At 45.8% G+C, this 25,279-nt stretch overlaps 1 protein-coding gene across 1 annotated transcript; it reads right to left on the bottom strand.

The window, feature by feature from the left end:
* Positions 1-9,133: 9,133 nt before the first annotated feature.
* On the bottom strand, positions 9,134-24,110 carry LOC306786599 (C1q-related factor-like; the record flags this gene model as incomplete). Its single annotated transcript, XM_079281414.1, has 2 exons — positions 23,384-24,110; positions 9,134-9,313 (listed from the first exon to the last, which is right to left on the bottom strand). Exons 1-2 carry the CDS (start codon positions 23,990-23,992, stop codon positions 9,134-9,136), a joined length of 789 nt encoding a protein of 262 aa, XP_079137540.1. The 5' UTR covers positions 23,993-24,110.
* Between the last annotated feature and the right edge of the window lie 1,169 nt (positions 24,111-25,279).

Here is a 25,279-nt window from a genome sequence, read left to right as displayed (position 1 = left end):
GGAAGAGTCTCATTTTTAAGTATGCTGTACTTGACTGAACATTTCTAACTGCTGGTAAAGGCTTTTGCCAAGTACAGTAATTTATTTCATTTCCATAATAACTAGTCAACATACCCGCCTCTAGGAACAAAGTCAGCAGCTGCATCACACAGCCAGAAAGCACCAGAAAAACACTGGCTGGCAATTGTGACTTCAGAGTACAATTTATCAGTTTGGACAAAAGAGAAGAGAAGAAAAGAAAAAAGAATGAATCATAGTAATTTCCATTTTTAGTTACAACAGATCCTTTTTATTTAATACTCAAAACAGAAAAAGACAGATCTTTGTTCCTGCAGTTAAAATGTTGCATGATCGCTGTTCATGCATTGTGTGCATTTGGCTGCAATTACATTTTGCAATTATGAATAAAGTATTGAATGAAAAATAAGATGAAGATGAAATGTATATTGTCTTCTTGTTTTTCAGAGAATTGTCTATCTATCTGTCTAATTATAGGGAAACATGTATATAGGAAAAATGCTTTAACATGTAATTTATTTCATAATGAATTATTTTTCTGATTATTTGATATTTGTGGGTGGAAATCATATGATATGATCATAAACTCCAGAACAAGCAAGGTGTAATCTTTTCCCCCAGATGTTTATCAACAAATCAAAAATGTCTTGGTTCTTCATCTAAGTTTAAGTTTAAAATAATTTGAAAAACACCTGTCGATATCTAAAACCTAAAAACAATAGTGCTGAGTCTCAAACTCAAGCTTGTAATCCTTGACTATTGTATTGCATGATGTCATACAGGTGTTTCCATATTTCTGGTCAATCAGCGCATGAGGTATTATGGATAGACACAATGTTGTTCAAGCAAACTGCTCCAGGTTTAAGAAGGTTGAACCTTGCTGCATCAAAAGGTTTCACATGTAACTGCAGGCCTTAGAGTGGGCGCACTGATGACTGATGTCCGATCACAGAGACCTCAAATGTTCCCTAGTTCGCATCCCTCCATCTGCCCTTTCCCCACTTTCTTCTTCGTCTGGTGTCTCTGACTCATATTTTCTGAATGATTGATGTCACTGTCACCGTCTATTTAAGTCATGTAGGATACGTAAACACGTATCCCTCCCCGGGCGTTGTGAATGGCAGGGTTGTCTCAAGGAGGGCATCCGGTGTAGACCGAATATTTGACGTCAAATCAAATATTCAGATCATAAAATCTGATTTCCACACCGGACCGGATCTATGTAAACAGATGATCCGCTGTGGAGACCCCTAACAGGAACAGCCCAAAAGAAAGAGGAAGGAGTGTTACTTTCTGTTTGTTATTTTTGTCAATACGGAAAAAAAGTGCAGATTTCCCAGCATCTTTTCACAGCACACGCCTGTATGCGCTCATACTAGAAACCACAGGCTCAATTAGCCGGAGCAAATAAGCTGGCTTTTGGCTGTAGCACTCCAGTCCTTGCAAAACTTTGCTGGCTGTCATGGCAACGGGTGACACTCTGACATTTTCAGTCGGGTTCGTTTATCACCTCACACCCTCCCCGCTGTGTGCGCCTCTGACATTTTGGAAGGGACACGTGGCTGGCGCCGGGTACAGAAGCAGCTCTGGCTGCTGGCTCTGGTGCTTCTGCCTGTGTGTGTTTGTTCATGAACAGAACTACGTTCGGATGCTCGTGTGCACGGTACGCGCGCCGATCGATGTTGACATGCGAGTTGTCCCCTCTTGAGCCGATTTCTCACTTAAAGCTGTTGAATCTCGTGGCTGTGCATCTTCGTGAGACGTGTTGAGTTCTAACAGCGGATCCAAACAAGCCTTTGCATGATTCATCTTATCTCATATTGGATGCGCGTGTTTAAAAAATGTTTTTCAAAAAAAATGGATTGTATTAATTAATGTACTTAAGCCTCCAGCCCGGTAATTGAAAATTGAATAGAACAGTAAAGTTGTTGGCTCGTGGCTCATGGCCTAATTTGGCAGATGGCTCACTGAATCTCTCCGTGGAAACATTCCCAAAAGTGTGTGTGTGTGTGTGTGTGTGTGTGTGTGTGTGTGTTTCTGCTTGTGTAGCTCCTCAGAGACCAAGACTCCTCAAAGCGTTCCCTTAACGACTGAAGTTTACATCAGGATTGGAAGTTGTGAGCCAGGTACAGGTGGGGGATAATGTTGTTGGTTTAGTTTTTTTTTGGCCTCCCCTGTGGTCTCCTTCACCTTGCACTGCCCTCGCCTGTTTATTTGAAAGGTTGTCTTATCCCCAGCCAATCACCACTTTAATGCATTCAAGTTAAGGAGGCGTCATCTTGGAGGAGGAGCCATCTGGTCTTTTATTTCTATTGATTATGATTGTATGTTCTGAGACCTGGACGACATGTACTAAAGAAACATGAGCCATTCGATGATCAGACTGGTGGTAAACAAGCCAATTCTTTGTCCAGATTATCCGAACCTCTGTATTTGGAGGTCAATGTGATAGACGGATGTTTGCAACAGATGTTTTTGGCCAATACTTTCACCGTTCATCTTTTGTTTCCTCCCCGGAATGGTGCTTGTCTAAAAGCTGTATGCTCATCTGACGCCTTGTTTTTGTTGTTATCGACACTTTTACAGAGAATTAGCTTGTTGAGAGAGAGAGAGAGAGAGAGAGAGAGAGAGAGAGAGAGAGAGAGAGAGAGAGGGATGTGTGTAATCCATTTACTTCCACTCATGCTGACGTTTTTCCACGCGCTCACCGCGGCCTCGCCACATTTCGCCCCTCCACTTTTATCCGTGTCTTTATTTAGGCAAACTTCTGCTGTGGGGGAGCAGGTTGTGTGTGAGTGTCTCCCAGCGCGCCTCGCAGCGAATGCTCCACGCTGACACGTGTCCGTGTGTGTTAATCACAGATGTCTGTTTCTCCCTCTCTCCTGGCCTCCTCCAGACCTCCCATGGCTCTCTCCCTGTCTCCCTGCCCGGAGCGAGCGCAGCACAGGTGACACAAGGCGGCGTGACTAGCACGCCACACATCCATCAGAAGCAGCAGGAGAGAGCGCGCCCAGCTAAATTGATGTAGTTATTACTCAGTACGAGCAGACTGCTCAAAGTTATGCAGGAATCTGTTGGCTTTTTTTTTGTTTCATCAGAAGTTTGGCGTGATTACGTATTTCCTGGTTGTCTCCCTCAGACGTCCTGGAGAGGTTTTTGTGCGTTGTTCACAGTATCTTAATTTGCCAGCTAAGGGGGACTACTTCTCTTACTTGTCAATATTTATTTGATCTGCATGCTAATGTCTGAAACGCAGCATGTAATAGCCTATCTCGGCTGAGTGGGAGTAATGTGGAGGGTAATATCTCCTCTTTGACATCTGCAATTCTGACCCTATCCACCTCGCCGCGGCGCCGTGGGGCCCTGCAGCTCTGTCTGATGTCCGCTCACGCAAAACACCGCGCGCACGCTCACGTGCGCGCATACAGATTCGCTGCAATTAGAGTCACACGGTGCGAGCTTACTGCCTCCCACGATTCTAACCAATAAGGTCATTTTGTAGATGAAGAAAACAAATACTTCCATTTCTGCAAGTTGCCCATTTCGAGTGCACTCCACAACCCATATATTTTCCCTGAACTAAACAGTGAATTTAATCTGTTTCATACTGTATTCGGTGTCCTCAACTCTTTCCATCTACACCGCCGTTGTTTCTACAGATTCCGAGCCTTTTATTTCCCATTTGTATGAGAAAAGAAATGCAGTGAAGCAGGCAAAGTCACGGTTGTTGTTTGAAATAATGGAACAGAAGAGTTATCAAAATGAGAGAACAATGAGTGACTGGAGCACCTACTACTAAAGCAAAACAGTATTTTTACATATTTGTGGTCCTCATTCCGCACAATGGTTTACACATTTGGCTGCTGTTTGACTACAAATATGTTTGTTTGTCTTTGCTTTATAATTGAAGACCATTAATGGAGCAAGCACTGCCTCACAGCCAAGAAATGGTTTGATCTTTCTTTTAAAGTGTGCCAGTTTTTTAGCCCGATTAGTAGTTTGTTCTTCTTTGGGGTGTATGCAAAGTGCGAGGGAGGCAGCGCTTTAAAAGGTCACTAATGCACTCAGCCTGCTGAAGGGAGAGAAAAAAAAGGCATGTTGGATATTTGTTTGTGCTTTTTTATCTCTTTACAGTGAGTTCTCTGGAGATGCGGCGCTGCAACGTGTGAGGATGCCGCGGCGTTTCTTTTTTCGCTGTGAGGGCGGAGGAGATGGAGAATGTGAGAAACATTTACTGCATTGCATCCTGGCTGCTTCTGCCTGCAGCGTGTAAGGGCCGGCGCAGGGCCGCCATCAGACGTTTGCAAAGAATGAAAGTGGGAGGTGTTTAAGAGGGCAAGACGACGGTTGTGGCAAGAGTCTGGGGGAAAAAAGTGTGGCAGGTCAGAGGTGCCTGGGAAGTTCTGTGAGTCAACTTTCGATTCTGTTGTGGCCAAGAAACCATGTTGTTGCCGTGTGCGAGGCAGTGGAGCGGCGGGGTGTGTGGGGGAGGGGGGGGGGGGTTCACGGTGTCACGCGGTCCGAGGTGCAGATAGGAGTCTGAGCTCAGCTCGGCCGTCTTCCCCCCGGCTTCAGGGAGTGACTGCAGAGTACACCTGGCCTGGCAGCTCCAGACCAACCAGGGACAACTGGGAAAGGCTTCCACCCTCAAATGCAACGCAAACTGACGAAGGGAATCAAGCGCGATCGCAGGAGCGAACAGAGCAAGGTTGACAGTGTTAATGTGTGACTGCACTATCATGCAGAGGCCCCTGTGTGTATTCGTTTGCTCATATAGGAGAGGCTCTGGGGCGGCAGAAGCAGTCCGGTCCGCTAACAGCTGTCCGCTTCTCTAACCCTTTGTGTTTGTCATACCAGGTTAACGGCAGGGCACGGTGACGAGAGCAGGAAGTAGGCGGAATAAAGAGAAGCGAGAGGGAAAAAGGTCAGACTTGAACATAGAAAGAAAAGAATGGTGCTGGAGTGCATGCATGCCCGAATTATAAAGTCATCGCTGTAGATGGGAGCCTTTTGAGAGTCTTAGCTGCCAACAGTTTCTGCCAACGCGGGCATCTTTAATAAGAGAAGGTTGAAACCTTGCTGTTGAAGATGCTTCATGAAATGAAATACAACCATCGAGATCACATAACACCTTGATTTAATCAGCGTAACAGACCGGGATTCAGAGGATTTTATCTCACACGTTACTTGATTCGACTATACAAGCATGACAAGGCACGCAGTGCGTTAGAATAATTGCACAGAAGATTTTGGACACTAAATTGTCATTTTGCATTATGAATGACAGGACACACCCGGGCCCAGTTTCCTCTCATAAGGATATGCAGGTGACATATCCAGCAGTCGTCTTTTTTGATGATCAGCGATGTAAAATCACTGTTTTCTGACTGGAACTTGGAGGCTTTGAGGACATTGATTGTATGTTTCTAACTTTAATAGATCATAATATGTTTCCCAATCCCTGTTAAGTTTATGTATTGTACTTTCACTTCAACACACCGGAAAAGGGGCAAATATTAGCTTTTCCATCCCTGCCGTTCGTAGATAAATACCTGTGACTGCTGCAGAGTCATTTGTCTCGTGAATAAATGCAGATTGTAACTTTTCTGTAGACTTTTCTGTCGACAAATGCCAGATGTTAGTGGCTCTTAGTGGGCTTTCTTTGTGCAATTGGAAAGGGGCTATAGACTGCAGAAGGTTATTGACAAGAGAAGCAAATCGATCAGCCCATCTTAGTGAGACAATTCTGTCCTTCCTTCACAGGAACTTGTCTGTTATGAGTGAAACATTCGTCTCCAGCCTTTGTCTCCAATGCCTTTCAACTCCTCTGTGTGGCTTTTTAGTGTGAGGAAAGTTTGTTTCTGGCCACATTTCAATGTCTACAAACCGCTGGCTGTCTGGTAGGTCATCCGGATCATTATCGATTCTGGTTGCATGTGTTTGTCTTTTCCTCATTGCGTCCGTCGTGGGTTTGTTTTACAACACAGAGGTGGCAAAGGGAAGGTTGTACTGCATGAACAAAGTAACGCCAACTCTGACTGGAACAGCATTCGGGCCGATCGGCATCTCCTCTCTGCACACACTCCAGAGTTATGGTTTCTGGTTATTTTCAGCACTCTATTATTCTTTATTCTAAAAGCTGCGACAATGCGAGACCCACTTTTTTCCCATCAGCCGTGTTGCCCCCTTTTTTCCAAAGCGGATGATGAACAGGAAATCAATTTTCCTTCTGCCCCTTTACTTCTTTCACAATCTGCGTTTGTAAGAAGCTCTGACAGCTTCAAGTCCATTTGTGTTGAAGAGCAGCCGCTTCCCACGTTTGTGTAAAGCAGAACATTTCCAAACCGAACCTGACCTGATGTCAAACACTAAAACCCAGCTGGTGGATGCTTGTTTTTCAGCGATGGCTCCTGGTTTTTTTGGTAATAACGTCTTCAAAAGGACGGTGGAAACGACTTAGTGCCATCAAACAAGACGTTCTCATTCCCACCAGTGTGCATTAGCTTGTTATGTGCTAGAGGGAAGCGGATGAAATGATTGAGAGATGGGGTGACTGGCTCCCTTAATGGCAAAGTAGTGCGGACCAGCATAGCAGCCAGTGTCACATCCCATCCCTGCCAGATCTGAGGACTGTCCAGTCCTTGACACTTGTCCAATCCAAGCTAGCTCTCGCTTTCTCCTCCAACTTCACGCCGGCTAATCTCTCCTGACACCTCGCACAGCCCCGACAGGGAATCACTCCACCCTGAAAACAATCCAGTCCCCCTCCCTCCCCCCCTCTCCTTCTGTCTGTCTTCCTTATTTTTCTCTTTACCCTCTCCCTCCCTATCTATCTATCCATCCCTTCCCCATTACTTCTCTCTGTGGCCTACTCTTTCTCTCCTGTCTCCATCTGTCTTTGTCAAACCATATTCCGCTTCTCTTCTATCTCGCTCAATCTTTCCTCCCCGCTTGTCTTCTCTCCTCCGTCCACACGTCCTCGCTGGGTATATATCGTGCCTCTGTTGATGAGAATCTGTGAAAAGACGATTGAGGAATAGCCTGCATTTCCTTAAGGGACTCATCAGCATTCAGGAACGGCGTTTTACTCCACCGCAGGATGTTGCTAAAGTTGGAGGGTCTTTATCTCCGAGCGCACCTTTCCAGATGGAGAGAAGCTCCACAAGATCCCTTTAGGAGCATAAACACAGACATCCCTCCCTCGACACCCATCTCCTTAAATATACTTTAGTTTTTGGAGAGAAAAGAGAGATGAGGGACTTGCAGATAAATCTTCTTCTTTTTTTAATATTTGCACAAAATTCTTAATTTAAACAGAACAAGAAACACATTGCCAGACACGTTGTTTGTTATTCTCAGACAGCAAATGAGACCCTTTACAGATCATCTTCCCTTAATTAGCGTAGTTGGGATACAAGAATTCTCGTGAGACAAGCCACTCAAAAAAATCCCATTTATTATTTAAATGTATTCAACAATTCCAAAAGATAAGATCGACAAACATGTCATAGATTTCATTTACAAGCTGTTCTTCTCGTCATATCTATAGCGGCTCCCAACCCTGCAGAGCACAATCTCATTGGCTGCTGAGGAGAAATGTCTGTCATGGACTGTAGCGCGGAATAACTCTGCAAAAGGAACGATGGCACGGCACATGCTAGAATGCAGACGCTCACTGGTATGCACATACGCAAGCATACCCACACGTGCACACACACACACACACAAACGTGCAGTGGTGATTGACCAAGTCACTCCCCCAATCAGTTTCATTCTCAAGCAAGCTATCAGGCCGCCACGTTGAGTAAATATTACCATAATGCCTGTGTGTCAGTGAGTATGCAGCTAATGCATGGATGACATCCAGTGAAGCTCAGAGACACTGAAACTGAAAAATCGGCCGCTCACTGTTACCGCGCTTGAACGCCCCCCCTCCACCTCCCCCCCCCCCCCACTGCCTCACTCACTTCTCAGTCTCTCTCTCTCTCTCTCTCTCCTTCTCTGTGACTTTCTCCCCCCTCGGCCTCCACTTCAGCAGAGAAGAAGAAAGACCTCTTCGACTAGGTTACCTCTGCATCCGAAGACGTTGCTTCAGCACGTGGCCGGTAGAGCGCCTACATAAAACTAGAACATTGAGGAGACGATTTCAACTCTTGTTTTTAATCTCAACATCAGCGGGACATCAGTGTGTGTGTGTGTGTGTGTGTGTGTGTGTGTGTGTGTGTGTGTGTGTGTGTGTGTGTGTGTGTGTGTGTGTGTGTGCGAGCGAACAGCGTTGAGGTGGTTAGTCGTAAAGATATTGTCAATGTGAGATGTTTCCCTTTACCGGTACATTGGAAGGTGCAGAATGTGCTGTTATTCTCCTCATGAACATTATATAGGTACCTTGCTGCACCCAGCGATGAAGAAACTCACCTGCTGCCACGAAACACTGACAGCCTTAAAGAATTTCTTTTCCAGCTGTTAGATGTCTGAGGTGCATCACAAATAACATCTCACAAACTCCGCTCTCTCAGTCAAACAGGATATCTTCACACGGGACAAATATATTCTTTTTTTGTTTTCTTTTTTTTGTTTGTAGATTATTATGGATGTCTACAAAATATAAACACACTCTAAGGAAAATTGCACGGAACAACACCACGAGTTTGAGTCAATCGAGTCCACCGGCAGCGCGGCCGACTGTTGCCACTGTGGAGAGAAGAGGTGAGGTCGTCCACTTTTGCGGGGTTTTCATTTTTGTACGTTGATATTTCGGTGCAATGGAGCAGGTCTGAAGAGGAGGGACACCGAAAGCGAGGAGCTTGCCGACACGTCGGCACCGTGGCGAGGAGTGTCGGGGGGGGAAAGAAAGCGGCCCACTCCCGCCCCGGCCCCCACGCAGTGTGTCCTTTGGGAGCTTTGCATCCAGACTCGGCTACAGAGCCTGGGTGTCTCGGCCGATGAATTTACGAAGCAGAAGGGTCCATGATGATGGAGAGAATTAGGAAAACTAGAAAGCATTCCAGCTTTTAACACACGTTCACCCCCCCACCCACCCCCCCACCCCCTCAAACCCCCACAACTCCTTTCGCTCAATCTCTTCCCCACTGACTGTCTCTGTGTCTGTCTGCTCTCAGTCGGCGTAGAGGATGAAGCCAGAGAAGGTGCTGTACTTGTTGTTGTTTCCTCCATGGGCTTTGCCTCCGTCCAGTTTGATGTATATCTCGTCGCCGGCGTCCAGATGGAGGATGACGCTGTTGGAGGCGTAGTCGTAGTTCTGGTCAGCGTCTTGGGCGATGGCGCTGGCACGGACCTGGACGAACAGGGACAGACGAACATGTGGGAGAAATGGGTAGGCTCGTTAGCGACGGCGCATATCAGGGTTTAACTCATTTAGAAAAAACACCCAAATAGGTTGTCATTCTCTCACACACAGATAGACAGACAGCGTTAGTATTCCCTGTCTCCATTCTTGTAAAACAGAGCTACCAAGGCTGCACAATCCTCTGGAAAATCATCTGGATTTTTCTGTAGAAAAATAGACACGCTGGTAGGAAATTAGAAGTTTTTATAGATTTTTTTATTTTTTTTTCTGTTCAAGAAAGTGCAGGAGTTTATGAGAAAACAGGGAACATGTTAAAAAAAGGCCCTATTTCACAGTGATGTATAAAATCCATCCGAAGATTTTTGGAGCCATGCCTGGATTCAGCTCTCCACCAAAATCTAGTCTTCCTTCTTCCAAGGCGTAAAGATCACCACATTAGTATTTATATCTATTGATGAGGTTATTAGATATTCTGATCATTGACGAGAACAAAATCGTGAAACAAACAACCTAAAAACTGTCACTGGTAAAAATATCACTGTGCTGCTGCACCACTAGATGTAGTTACATCCTTTGCACAGAGGGAGAAAGAGTCATGTACCAAATAAAAACATTTATTTTCATTTTGAAGTTATATGAGTTACACAATGGCACAAATAGTTCTTCGTATAGATATTAAACCTACAGGGTCAGTCAAACCTCAGGCCTTTCTGTCAAGCAGATTTATGGGTTCAATCAAGCCAGCGGTCTTCCACGGAAGACCTAATGTTCAACCTTGGAACAAAAGGTCCACGGGAAGAGAAACTCAACAACAAGGCTGTGTTTGTGAGCTTCTCCTTCTGGAGGAAATGACTCCAAGTTTTATAAAAGGATGCCCACTGAAGGCAAGAAGAAATATTTCAAAATATATAGTGAGGAGTAACAAGAGTATATGGAGACTTTTTTTATCTCTGTTTTATTTTGTGTGTGTGTGTGTGTGTGTAGTCTGCCGGTCTGGCTTATAGGAAATGTTAGAGCTGTTTCCAAATAACCTGTCCTGGCTTATTAAGACCTCCACCACAAACATGTTCTCTCTCTCTGGAGAGGAAAGCTAGCTGCGATGCCAAATGGGCGCTGAAACAATAGCTGTGCTTTCAAGCGTGTGTGTGTGTGTGTGTGTGTGTGTGACAGGGAGACTAATTGTACACATTATCATCAGGAATGACGAATACAAAATAGTGCATCTCAAGTTGCAATTTTTAAGATGTGTTTGTCGCCTTCTTTTTGCAGAATACAATATGCATACAATTGAAAAAGTGTGAGTAGAAAGTTAAAAGAAAACAGCACTAACATGCAATGAAGGTCATAGACTGGATACGGCATCCAGTGTGTGCCTTTGTCTGCTGCTGAGGGCCAGTTAGATATGATCCTCCACAACAGTCTTAAACCGTAGACACAGAGAATACTGAGAGTGATCAATATCAGCAGGACCAGAGATATCGCCTTTTTTTTATTCCATGCATTCTTCTTGCTTGTCAAAACCATGGTGCCTACATTACCCACAATGCAACTCAAGCTACAGGTCTGGTAAACTCACTCCCCTAAACTGACATCACTTCAAGCAATTTATCAGATTTTGCAGAGGCACAAAATGGCTTTGCACAACTTTATTTCACCCCCTGAGAACAGTACTTTACACATACACACACACATACATCCAATCATAAGATCGGCGGTTCAATCCCCAGCTCCTCCAGTCCATGTCGACATGGCCTTGGGCACTTAACCCCAAATTTCTCCCGAAGGCTGTGCCATCAGTGTGTGAATGGATGTGAATGGGTGAATGACATGTAATGTAAAAGCGCTTTGAGTGGCCGCAAGACTAGAAAGGGGCTATACAAGTACAAGTCCATTTACCATTTCATATCGGACATGCTGCAGGACGATGAGCCTTAACATTCAGACAACCAAGGGGGTTTAATGGCCAACTTCATCTCAGTCCAACTTGCAGTGCTACAGCATCAAAGATCAGACTGAAGGCAAAAAGCCCCCAAAACAAGCAAGAAGTAAATCTGGCGGCAGTGCAGTCCTGGCAGAGCCTCTCCAGGTCTGTGGGTTTATATGGGTCATAAACTGCTGATTGGACTGTAATGGAGGGTTCTGATATAAACATTGACTTAATTTACATTTCATGTTAATCTGCACAGCTACCTTTGGTCACCTACTTCACCATCCTCGCTGGAGATTTCAACCATGCTAACCTTAAGACTGTCCTTCCCAAACTACATCAGCATGTTGATTTCCCAACAAGAGGGGAAAACATTTTGGATCTGGTCTACACTACTCGCAAAGGAGCGTACAAGGCCTCACCCCTACATAGGACTCTCTGACCACATCACCGTCCTGCTAATGCCAGCATACAGACCAAGAGTGAAAGTCACCAGACCGGTTCTGAAGCAGGTACGGGTGTGGCCAGATGGGGCCTCCTCTGCTCTCCAAGACTGCTTTGACACAACAGACTGGGGAATGTTTAAGCAGGCAGCCACATACAACAATCACACAGACATTGAGGAGTACACAGACACTGTTACTTCTTACATTAGTAAGTGCATTGATGATGTGACTCATATAAAAAACATCATCACTCGGGCTAACCAGAAGCCATGGCTGACAGGGGAAGTACATCGGCTGCTGAGGGCCAGAAACAACGCCTTCAGAGCCGGGGATGAAACTGGCCTGAGAAGAGCGAGAGCCGACCTGTCCCACGGCATCAGGAAAGCAAAACAGAAATACTCGAAGAAGATAACCAGTCACTTTGAAGACGGCAGAGATACACGGAGCCTGTGGCAGGGCATTCAGACCCTTACGGACTACAAACCCGTGCCACAGATCTGCGGCAGCAACTCTGCTAAACAACCTCAACAGCTTCTTTGCACGGTTTGAAACACAAAACAGCACACGTCCACACAAGACTCCGCCCCCTCCACACGACCAGGCTCTGTGCCTGTCTGCTGCCAGCGTGAAGAGGACACTCTCCACTATCAACACCCGCAAGGCAACAGGTCCAGACAACATCCCTGGTCGCGTGTTGAAGGACTGCACAGAGGAGCTTAAGGATGTCTTCACGGATGTCTTTAATACTTCTCTGTGACAAGCTGTTGTTCCATCATGCTTCAAGGCCACCATCATCATACCTGTGCCAAAGAAACCCACTCCGTCCTGCTATAATGACTACCGTCCGGTGGCACTGACCCCCATAATCATGAAGTGCTTTGAACGGCTAGTCATGTCACACATCAAATCCATTCTTCCCCCCACCCTGGCTTTCCAGTTTGCATACGGGGCCAAGCGGTCCACGGAGGATGCAATCTGCTCTGCTCTCCACCCAGCCCTCACCCATCTGGACTCAAAAGACTCATATGTGAGAATGCTGTTCATAGACTTTAGTTCAGCATTCAACACCATAATCCCACAAAAACTCATCTTCAAACTTGACCAGCTGGGGCTCAACACCTCGCTGTGTAACTGGCTGCTGGACTTCCTCAGCGAGAGGCCACAAGCAGTACGTGTCGGCAACAACACCTCGAGCAGCATCACACTGAGCACAGGGGCCCCTCAAGGCTGTGTGCTCAGTCCACTGCTCTTCACCTTGCTGACACACGACTGCAGTACAACCTACAGCACCAATCACATGGTCAAGTTTGCAGACGACACAACTCTGGTTGGTCTCATCACCAACAACGATGAGACCCACTATAGGAAGGAGGTCAGCCTTCTGACCACGTGGTGCAGAGACAACAACCTCCTTCTGAATAACAGCAAGACCAAGGAGATTATTGTTGACTTCCGGAGAGGCCACACTCAACACCCACCACTGACCATCAATGGTGCTGATATAGAGAGAGTGAGCAGCACCAAATTCCTGGGGGTGGACATCAGTGAGGACCTCTCGTGGACAGCCAACACAACATCACTGGCAAAGAAAGCCCAGAGGCGCCTCTACTTTCTCCGCAAACTGAAGAAGGCAAGAACACCACCACCCATCATGTGCACCTTTTACCGAGGCACCATTGAGAGCTTCCTGACAAACTGCATCACTGTGTGGGGCGGAAGCTGCACTGACCACAACAGGAAAGCCCTGCAGCGCATAGTGAACACAGCTGGAAGGATCATTGGTGCCACACTCCCCTCCCTGCAGGACATATATGACACTCGCCTCATCCGCAAAGTGACCATGATTGTGCGCAACTCCAGCCACCCCTCACACAGTCTCTTCAGCCTCCTGCCCTCTGGGAGAAGATACCGGAGCCTCCGTGCTCGCACCACCAGACTCTCAAACAGCTTCGTCCACCAGGCTGTTAGGAAGCTGAACTCTCTGAAATCTCTCCCTCCTCTCTTTTAAGACTCCCCATGTCCAACTGCTGCTAAACACAGATTGATAGCTTTTTTTGTTTTTTTTTCTCTTATTATATATATTTATTGTCAAAATGTTTTTAATGTTTTTTAATCTATTGCACTGTATTCACTTTATACGTTTATGTTGGACTAGAGAGAAACGTCTTTTCAACTCCCCTGTATGTTCAGTACATTGTGGAATTGACAATAAAGCGAACTTTGAACTTTGAACTACAATTGACTATAAAAAGGGTGGTAATTCCTAAACGGTCCACTCATTACAGATGCTAAATTAAAACTTTAAGTGTTAACGTTAACCTAACAGGCATTGTTTCAGAGCAGAGCATCCACACAAATGTGCCACTCTCCGAACGCTTCCAGTCTGTGCAGTATCTCAGTGCTATTAAACAATGGCCAACGAGGAGAACTGCATCGGGCGTAACTTAAATAGAATCGAAAAATAAAAAGATCATTATTTTCTCTTGAGGTGGAAAAGGTACATCCTTTAAAGTATCCGTTGGTTAAATAAGCCAATTAGTCACTTAGTCTGGTCAGTAAGGTTGAATCAAAATCAATAGTTTACGTGCATTTGAAGTATTTTCTTGTGGCTCATTATCGGGTCTCCGAAGTCCATTCTGGCCCTTTCCTTGGCTCCGCGTTTGTCTGCACAGATTTAAATCGTGGCTCTTCGAGCAGGGTGTCGACAAGCTGACCCAACGAGCGGCATAGAGGATGCCCAATAATTAGCTGGCCTATTTAAGGGAGCACACACAATAGGCGTATTGACGAAGGTTATAGCTACTGACAGAGATCTGCAGCACAGAAAGCATCGCTGTTAGCCTGGAACAGGTTCTCCTGACATTAAGGTATGTAAAAAATGAATACATGATATGGTTTTTGCCCAATTCCAATCAATGATTTCAAGATTAATTAATTTATTTTCAGGAGTTTATATTTGTGTTTGTTTGTTCATTATTGTTAGGTCTTAAGGGGAGACACTCCAGGCAAAAACATCGTCTTTTTTTTTAAGAGTTTGAGTTTTTTCTTCCAGACGAGTGGAAAGAAAAGACCCAAAATACACATTAAAGTGTTATTTTACTAAACTGTACTAAACTGTGTCTCTGTTCTTTCTGTTACAGCATGTAACAACGGCAAATTGTCCCTTATTGGCAAGCTGTAAATGCTACACGATATAAAAGTCTGCTATAGAAAGCAGTCCCTTTCTTAAGAGTCTTAAATGCTGTTCTCCTGAGCAGCACAATGACGAAGTCACCGGAGGCTAGCGTGAGCCTTTCCCAGCACCGCTACACTGTGGAAAGCACTGAAGTGGTGAGGAGGTGCCATATCTGTGACTCCTTACATTGAAGCAGGCAAAGACCTGGAAAAGACCAGGCTGTAGTGCTGCAGTAAGTTGGTAACATTGTATTACAGAGCATCTCTTCATCTTACTGCAGGTCTGCTGTAACATAAATCAACATTGATATTTATATTTATGACCATAACACTGATTTATATGGTTCAGCATTAAATACAGGAAGCATGGACGGCAACATATTTCTCAAACTCTTATTTAGGGTTAGGGTTATATTTTGCTCTTTTTTTGTGAACCTGTCAGAGATTCTCAAAATGTTTTTTTTGTCCTTCGGCTCACCGCATTGAGCTGTGAAGCAGACCGGCGCGAGGTCGGCACTCCTTCAGCCATCTCAACGGAATTTTTGTCAATGAAAAGATTTTTTTTTTAAAAACAACCTAAATGCTGCAACGGAAGGTGAAATGAACAATGACGGGGCATTACAAAACCTCTATAGTGACCCTGGTGAGTTTAACAGAACATGTGTGCGCGACACTCGGGGAGTCATTTATATACAGCGACATTTCTGTCCTAACGACAATCCTCAGGACTTTACTGCAAAATGACCCGCTTTATGGTTAAAGCAGGTTTGGAGGGTGTCTCAAACTTTTTAACAACATGCCATCGACAGTCAAAGTCACGTTGGTGTTAGTGTGCGAGCGCCGTGAAGCCTCATCTGAATAGTTTCATTCTGAGGAGAGGTTTTTTAAGATGGAGTAATATATGGAATATTGTTCTTTTTTCATTGTTTATCCTGTTGATTAAATCTAGCGCAGCTCATATCGACGTGCAAACAAAGCCTCCTGTTCTGATTCTGAGATGCCGCCGTCCAGAGCATATTAATATGATACGATGCTCCCCCGAGCGTGCAAAGTCAACAACGTGCTATTAGAGGGTTAGCGCCTTGGGTTGGCGAAGAGAGCGGGTGATGATGGCTCAGGAGGATTTGTCAGTTGGGATTTTCATGAAACTCTTTCAAAAAAAAGTGCTTTCTAGCTGTTCACACGTGGACCTGGGAACCTCTGGCAATGTCAAATATGTGGAATACCTTTAAATTATTCTCTTCATTTGCACTAAGCCATCTAACTGTGCATGATTTCTGTGTTTTTCTTCTTGTGGGGAGGAGGACATTATAAATATAACATTTTCCTTCAGCAGAGACAGAATGAGCAAAGCCCCGATGAAAGCAAACTTCCAGTTCTTCCACAACGATATTTTTGTCTTGTTGTGTTTCTTTGCTCTAATGGCTTTTTATCCCCTTCTGAGACTAACTACCGAGTCTAGGCCTCCTTTGTTTGCTTCCAATGATCAGCGCGCATGAATAAAGCCTCACTATTTTTGAAATAATGATCAGGGAGCTGCTATCAGAGCTATTTTTCTTTTCTTTCTTTTCTTGTTTTCACTGCACAATAGGAACTTAGGGATATGAGGTTGGGATAGCCGGGTATGGCAGATGTATAGCGAGAGATGAGCAGGAGACAAAAACAGCCGACTGGCAGTGCGTGACCTTGACGCTGAATATGTAGAGGAACTTTGACAAGACAAACAAAGCGCGAGGCCACGGTAAATGAGGTGTCAGGCGATGTTGTCCTCCCTCTGGCTGCCGTGTTTGTATCCGTCATATCGTCAACGTGATGGCTTTGATTGAATCATATTCTGAGTGGAGGAACTGGAAAATTCAACGCCGTGCTCGGCCTGAATAGAAAGGAAAGGGGAGTTGTGGATTCTCGTGTGCGCTGTGTGTACAGTAGCTGTGAATGTAGAACATCACAGTTAGCAGTATTACAGGTGTTTATGTGAGGAATCTGAGCTCAAGTTGTCGCACTTTGTTTTTAAAATACTGACTCACCGCTCCTCAATGACAAAATGATACAACTGCATCTGTTAAAAAGGCATTTTACAGTATTTTTCCTCCAGCAGCTGTAGTGTGCGTCTGTTCTAAACCCTTATTAGCATGCTGTGTGTGAAAAGCGGGACAATTTTGAAGTCTGTTGTGTCTGGTGCAGGAGGAGCCAGCAACGTCCCACTGGGACATCTTACGAGAGGCTTTGTCACCGTGACAAGGACAAGTCTCGCTGACAGGGATTTGTTGACTTGATGTTGAGCCTCCATTTTGGATCGACGGGGTCTATTGGTCCTCTTTAAATCAAAGTGTACTGCCGTCTAATTGTGTTTGAACATTCCAGCCGTGAACTGCATGCCTAATGGCAGCTTAGATAGCTTGCCACAGCTATTGAGCCCGGTCCAACATTTCGCTGCACCACACACACACACGCACACACACACACACACACACACACACACACACACACACACACACACACACACACACACACACACAGAGCCAAGGAGACAAAACTCACGTCCACGTGCATTTCTGTGCGCACGAGATGCAATTTTACGGAACTAATGAGAGCAGGAAACTACAATGGGGTTGAAAGAGAATTGTGTCAGAAAGCGGCAGGTCCCCCCGCCCCCCCCCCCCCCCCCCATGTGTTACCGGTTTATTTGTCGGAGGAACTTAAGTGAAAACATGGTAAGACGAATGAAATGGTAAGAGGAGATTTGCCATCTGTCAGTCGAGAGTAGCAAAAAGGCTTCCTGAATTAATTTCACCAGCTGTTCGTTTTCTACCTGCTCAGCCTCCTTTAAAAAAAACTGAATGACTTTGCTGCACAAAACCTCTCGCTGTTTTATGAAATTGCAGACACCGATGCTGAATCTGCTGTCAGGCGTTAGCTCATCACCGACATTCAATCCAAATACTGTAGAAACCATACAGAGGCCAGAACGGCCGTGTTGCAATTGTATCAGTGGGCAACAAAGAGGGGGAAATCAAGACGGCTCCTCTTGAAAGAGCCACTGCGAGAGGCTTGTCAGAGGAAACAGTGGTGGGGAAAGAAGAGGCATCCACTTTGACCTGCCATCCAGCCTCTTTTCTCTCTTGTGTCTGACTCATCACGCTCAGTTAATTACTGAGATACACAGCACTGTGTGCCTCCAGCCCCCGACACCCAAGACCACAATCGCTGCTCCCGGTATCCTCTGAAAAACAGACTTTTACGGCAAAAATGTTCAACCTTTGTTCCCACTAAGCCTGTTTTTCTTCCAGCGTGCTTCCTAGTAACCCAGAGGCACTGAGATTGTCCATTTATTCTTCAACGAAAAGAGACTAAAAAAGAGGCGAAGAGAGTTTCTGTACGAGTGTTGGATGAGAGGCAGACTGTCAGCTTTGCTGTGACATGCATTTTTCATACAGTAGCCGATTCATCCGCTCTTACTGTCTCACCCGCTTTCCTTTTAATGGGGAGGGGTAGTAGGTGTTAAACACATTGATTTATGTAGCAGACTCCGAGTCATTTCAAAGCCATTGACTTGCTGCTTCCCCCGTGAAGACGGAGAGGATAATTGTGGGTATCACTGAAGGATGAATTCGGGGGACCGGCTAAATGTCAGGGGCGTGGGGAGAGACAGAGAGAGAGATGTTTGCATAAGAGGGCCAGGGGCACTTGTCTATCTCCCATATGGCCCTCATTATAATGAAGAACTCTTGTGAGTCAACACCATAGCATCCCTGAGTCAGTCAGCCACCGGAGACAATCCTATTTCAGACCGTATGTTTTCGCTCTCTCGAATACACGAGACATTATAGCAGCATTTCATGAGCTACTTGGGCTGAGATGCCGGGCGCGGTGAGTGTGTGCACTAATATCTCTCTGTCTGTGGAGCTCAGGGTGTGAAATGTTTTAAAGGAACTAGAATTATTACAGACGAGTGGGTGGGCAGTTTCCGTGCAAGTTTTGAAACTTCACCAATAAATGACAGATTTTCTGGCCCGTTCCTCGCCGATGACAGCCCGTGTCATCTTGACATTTGCAATCTGTGTGGTATTTCCTAACAACATGGGCCAATCTTCATTTGATAGCCCTCGCACCTAATTAGACCGGCTCTAATGTTCCACTCGGCAGAGTGTCAAACCCAATGTCCAATTACACAGCAGATCAAGGCCAAAGGTCCGCCTCCGCTACCTCTCGGGCTGATTATAGAAGATATGCCACAGTATACATCACGCAGAAAGGAATGGGTCTGTCAGAAGAAGGAAGGAGACGCACACGTACGCATAAGGAGATCAATACCGCAGGCGAAGAGGCTGAGGGACTGAGGGTGGCTCTCTCTCAAACCCCGTCTGTCTATTTCAGACAGAGTCTCTCTGTTACACCAGGCAGATGCACAGAGGCCTCTCAGTGCTGAAGTCACACCACGATGAAGAATAGCAGGTCTGAACATTACCAGAATGTTAAAATCAATCAAGTCGAAGTGCTGCTGTACGTGCGTGTGTATACCTCGCTTGCAATCACATATTACATTTTTAGACTGAAATTGCAAAACACCTGTAAAAAAACAAACAAAAAAGATGTCTATATATATATATATATATATATAAACAAAGACCTCCAGCCCATCTTGAGTGACAAGCTAGTTCATGGAGTATTCACACCTTTCATTACAGTTCATAACCAAATCAAACAGAGCAGACCTCATCCAGACGGCTCTGCTTGTACTTTGGATGTCGCGATCGTCACCACATGCTGAACACAATGCGTGGGTTTCACCTGGATACCCAGCAGCAGGATAGATAGTCTTGTGCTTATGTGCATCACCCCCCCCCCCCCCCCCACCCCACCCCAGGAGGTGTCAATGATGCACTGAGGGGAATGCTGTGAGAAGGAAATGACACGCGACTGAACTTGAGCAACACTTAAAGGTTTAAAAAAAACAGCTAAAAAGACAGCATCTCTTCCCTGTGATTCAAGCGCAAAAACAAAATCTAAGAAAAGGATGGTACGCCTTAACTTATTCTCTTACAGTGCAATGCATCACTTGAAGGCAACGAAGAATATTGATGGCATTGTGTGTCGGCAAATCGATTCAGTGATAGCGCAATCTGGATTCTATTGTGCTGCTTTTTTTATTTATTTTTTTTAAAGAAGTTTTCCTTTTTAAGACAAACTTTCTTCTCCTTTCGGAAAAGTGAACGTCTGCAGACCTGATATAGAGGAGAGATGGAGGGCAGTGCACAGTGTGGGTTGAGGCATTGGGTTGTGAGGGTGTGGTGAAAAGAAGGAGGGGGGCATGCGAGTGTGTGGTGTGAGCATGTGTGTGTGTGTGTGTGTGTGTGTGAGGAGGAGACTGCAGCGGTAATTGCCAAGGAAGAGCCATGTGCACGAAGGACGTTGAAGCTTATTAAAGGAGGAGACAGAGTGATTATTCACCATGGTCCTCTTGAGAGACTGGCGCTGAAGTCATTGCTTTTAATTAACTCTGAAACGGTTTTGCGGATTAATAACAATATTAAGAAGGGAATGTAGAGGAGAAGCGCAAACACATCTTGGATCTGGTTCAAGCTTTTTAATTACAATTAAACAGCCTTGATGGCACAATAGCACAATAACTCTTTTCTCTCTCCCTCCCGGCTACTGTAGCCATTGAACTTGTCTTCATTGTCACCGCTGTGTCTCTCTCGGGGCTTGTACAAGACAGGTTATAACAGAGCATTGATTTACTGCTGAGATTTTAGGATCGGCCGGAACATTTGGCACACGAGTGAAAGAGCGAAGAAGCCGAAAGGGTGTGTGGACGGGAACTCGGAAAGCGTGTCGCAAAGTGTGCTGTGCTGAAAATAGATTTCCTATTTTGTTTGTTTACCAGGACGCTCACTCACACACTTTTTGGTCTAACTTGAAAAGTGTCAAAGTTTTTGAGGACAGTGCTGGGATTCCTCTGGAAGGGGAAGCAGAGGAGAAGAAATAAAGTAACCTATGGATGCTGATGTTGGACACAGCTTGTGAGAACCCCTTGAGTGGGAGGAGCACACTGCAGGGCCTGGAAACCCACCGCTTCACTAAAGCCAAAAGATGATAAAATACTAGTATTGTCTACAATTCCCTATAGTCTCCTCTGTCCTGACCCACGGTGTAGCTTTTTTTGTGGCCTTAATGAGCTGAGGAAAGCACCGGTGTGACTGCAGGGGCTTCACTTTGACTCTGGGCACTTCATCAATGATGTAGCATGAGTTGGCCCAACATTTATAACCATTCACAGTCGCTTACACAGACTGAGGCTCATGGGGCCTTCTCCATCAGCCAAACACACCAGCTAATAAACACCGCGGCGAGAGGACAGCGTGTTTATGCATAAGCTATCGAGAAATAGACGCAGTTACCACTTTATAAACATTACACGGGTCTCTGGAGATGCACAACTGCGTTCGTCTAACTTAAGTACCTCCGCAACCTCCTCTTGGGAGCACAACGGAGCGGGAACAGAAGGCGTTTTATAGGAACATATGCTCTTCTTCCCCTATTATATATCAATGCTTTTACGCCCACCCATAAACATTACTCTTGAGTGAGACATTATATAGAAGGAGATTGCTGTAACTCTGGGGTTTTTTTTCGCATGCTGTGAACTTGGCGAGGGTAAAGGAATTAACCTCTGGCTGCCTTGGTGAGACTGCAGCTTCACCCTACACAGCCCATGCCAGCTTTTTATTTATTTATTATTGATCCCAACATACTTCGGCTTTAATTTAACTCTCCGTTTATGAATTGACGTGGTTTTTTTCCTATGTATTCCACTTGGCATTTACCCCCCAAAAACCTGAGAAAAATAAGATTATTTCACAGTCAACAGACGTGAAACAGACATGATTTGAAATGACGGTTGGAGGATCCGATCTTACATTTATTACTTATCTCATCTCATTGCAGAGCTCTGTGTCTCTGACTGTAGAACAACCTGACGATGGTGAATCAGAAATCCCAAAGCGTTCACGAAAAGGGCCGCAAATGATGCGTTTCCAAGTGTGAGTGGGATCAGACTTAGTGTGTTACCATGCAGCGTCTCTCATTACAGTAGGCTACTGCGTCTCCATGTGTACGATTCAGTTTGAGTATAAAGATTACGGTGGAAAGAAATAAAGTGCAGCAGAGCAGTACAAATTAGAGAAGCGTGGCAGTGTGTGAAATGCAATACAGGCCACCCCTCGACTTCTACTTCCTCTTGATTTCTTATCACATAATACACTTTAACACAGAATTGAAGCTTTAATTAAGTATTTTAATGTTGCATGTTTTTTGAGCGTGTCACTGAAATTGTACTTGATGGGTCGAGTGTGAAAATGTACTCTAGCATATATTGTTTCAGTGGCTGGTTGCTTCTTAGCAGATTTTACATTCATTCATACATTTTACAATTTTCACGTTTGTCATAATGCTGGCAACAAACTCTGTGAAAGAGACGCAGTTTGCAGCCTGAGCAAACAAAGCAAACAAGATCTGCAATATGCGGTGTAACACCCATCTTTCTTTTTTTCTTTTTTACAGGCAACACGTATTTCGGAGCAACTTTGAAGATAACAGATCTGACGGCTGATCGGAAGGCACACATTATCCAATCTGAGAAGACCCTCCGGGGCGCAAAAATAGAATTAGAGCCCCATTAAAACGATGCATCAAAGAAGACGAGAATAGACCATGTACACGTCCTAATGCATTTAACACGACTGCGAAGACAGATGGCTGCATCGATGGACAGTCCGCACAATCTGGTGTGCTCGCACGGACAGCAGTATGGTCTAAATATTATAGATGAAATGTCTAATATCCCCCCTCCTCTCTTTACACTTACAGCGCAGACAAGCCCGCTCACAGTCTAAAAATCAATTTAACACAATAAACGGAAAGTAAAAGGGTGCACGGCTCGTGCAGTAATGATTATAATCATAATAATTAAAATAATATAAGCGTAACTGTAACAGCAATCGAAATACGATACAATCACTCGAAAACGAAACACTTTAAATGTATCCAGTCAATTCCTCTAGATATCAATACTAATTCAGAAAAAGCGGAATGGCCAAAAGTTCCGAATTTGACGGCGTAAAGGCAAAAATATCAGCGTGCACTCCCCCATTCACCCCAAACCGTGACCGTCCTTTGGATCGCGGGACGCGGCAATGTCAGGACACATTATGGGAAGAGGGGTCGCGGACTGCAGCCAGTCAACACATCTTTATCTCCAGGCGCGCGGGGTGCCACAGCTGTGCGCTTTTGGCTTCCTAAGCGCACGGCAGATGCGCACGCTTGCCTCACAATGTCACTTTTTATTCCCTGGCTTTTTGAATGATCGGTTCCCTACAATGTGGATTTTTTTTTAAAGAGAGAGCGCGACAGAGGCAGGCAGCGAAGGACGGGCAGAGAGTGAGCATCAGGGCAGTCAGGTATCGCTTACACTGAGGAAAGGAAACTCAGAAAAACTTTCAAAGCACTAACCTGGCCATTCTTGCAAAGGTCTGCCCACATGCTGGTGCCATCTCCTCCTCTCATCAGCACGTGGTAGATGAAGAAGTATGTGCCTGGTATGCTGCAGATGAACTTTCCCGAAATGCCATCATAGTTGTTGCCTAGGTTGGTGACCACGTCGTCAAACTTGAGGATCTCGTAGCCTTCGTGGGGGTTCTTAAGCCCTGCATAGAAGGCCACCCGAGGCACTGTGCTGTAGGTGGCCGTGCTGATAGCTCCGTTCTCCCCCAGACTCAAAATCCCAGTCCGTCCCTGATCCCCTCTGTCACCAGGAGGCCCCGCAGGTCCAGGTGGACCCGGTTCCCCGGGTGGTCCCGGTGGTCCGGGCTTGCCTGGCCTGCCAGGCTTGCCCTGTGGGCCCTGCAGTAAGGTGGAGGGTGGCAGCACGTTGCCGTGGTCGCTCAACGCCTCTGCCTCAGCCTGGAGACCGGTGGAGCTGGTGCTGCTGGCCGGAGTGCCCTTGTTCAGGTAGGGGTCGCACACCATACGACAGGTGCCCAGCATCTCATAGTGGCTGGCATCTGTACCCACAGAGCTGACGAGCACGGGGATGAGGACCACCAGCACCAGGACCAGCATAACCCCTACGGCAGCCGCCACCAGGGTCTTCCTCCCGATGCTGAGTCGGGGAAGGGGCTGCGCTGCCAGCGTGGGTCTCCCGGGGGCGGAAATGGTGACTGCTTGGTGTAGGGAGCCTGTCACCGTCGGAAGGGATCCGGAGATCCCGAGAAGAGTTGCGAGAGGACCGGCGAGTGTGTGAGGGCGAGACAGAGACCCACATACACTTGATACTCCTCAGTGTTCTGCTCAGTCACACTAAAGTAGGCATGCAGTCACTCACACATGCAGAAAGACCTGCGGAAACCCAAGCACACACAGGGAGACATTCAGCCTGTACAAACACAATCTGACTTGTGAGAAGAAGCAAGAAGGATGAAGATCCCAGAGGAATGGAGTGAGAGACAGAGGGGGAGAGAGAGAGAGAGAGAAGGATGAGAGAGAGAGAGAGAGAGAGAAGGATGAGAGTGGGTGAGTGTGAAAGATACTGAGCAGCCACTGGATCTGTGTGTGCGTGTGTGTGTGTGTGTGTGTATGTGTGGTGAGTTTGTGCTGCCGGATTCTCAGGCTTGGCTTTTTATACGGCAGTAGCAGCGGAGCCCCCCCACACACCCTCCCTTCTGCTCCCCCATCGAGTGAGAGGTTGGTGTGGTTACGTCCCCTTCTCTCTCTCTCTCCGGCTCACTCAGAGGAAGGACTCTCATCACACTGCATTTCTTTCTACCACTCTCCTGAACCACCGAATCACCAACACAACCCCCCCGACCATCTTGCTCCCCCTCTTTCATCTCTCTCTTTTCTTCTCCCCTTGCCCTCCCTCCTTCTCCCCACTCTTCATGCCGTTTCTCACTCCCTGACTTTCTCCTCTCTCTCATCAGCATCCAGACTCTAAAAATAAAGATGGAGCTGTGGATAGACAATCTTTTCTTTTTTTTTGTTCTTTTCCTGGAGGAGGGTTCTAGAGATTCATGCATAAATGTGAACAGACACAAGGCAACACGTAATCTGCTATGCCGGGAAGTGCTAACAGCTTTTCAAATGATGAAAAAAGGTGCTAATTACAAAAGTTAATGCCAAGAAAGGCGTTCATACGCCAACAGCTTGACCTGTATAATATAAATTAAACGTTCCAATAACACATAGAAGAAAAGTCTTAGTGGTGCATCACAAAGAAAGAACTGTTTAAGAACTTTTTCTTTATTGGTCTTAGTGGCACATAGGGTCAATTGTTCAGGGTAAAAGCAGCCAATCTATCCTTCCGCTAAGGGCCACCGACATTTACGCTCTTCTGCTGATATTTTATTCCCC

The sequence above is a fragment of the Melanostigma gelatinosum genome (genome assembly GCF_949748355.1).
Source record: "Melanostigma gelatinosum genome assembly, chromosome: 13".
NCBI classification, from domain to species: Eukaryota; Metazoa; Chordata; class Actinopteri; order Perciformes; family Zoarcidae; genus Melanostigma; species Melanostigma gelatinosum.
The sequence above is the reverse complement of the archived record's forward strand: the minus strand, read 5'-3'. Positions and strand labels throughout refer to the sequence as shown.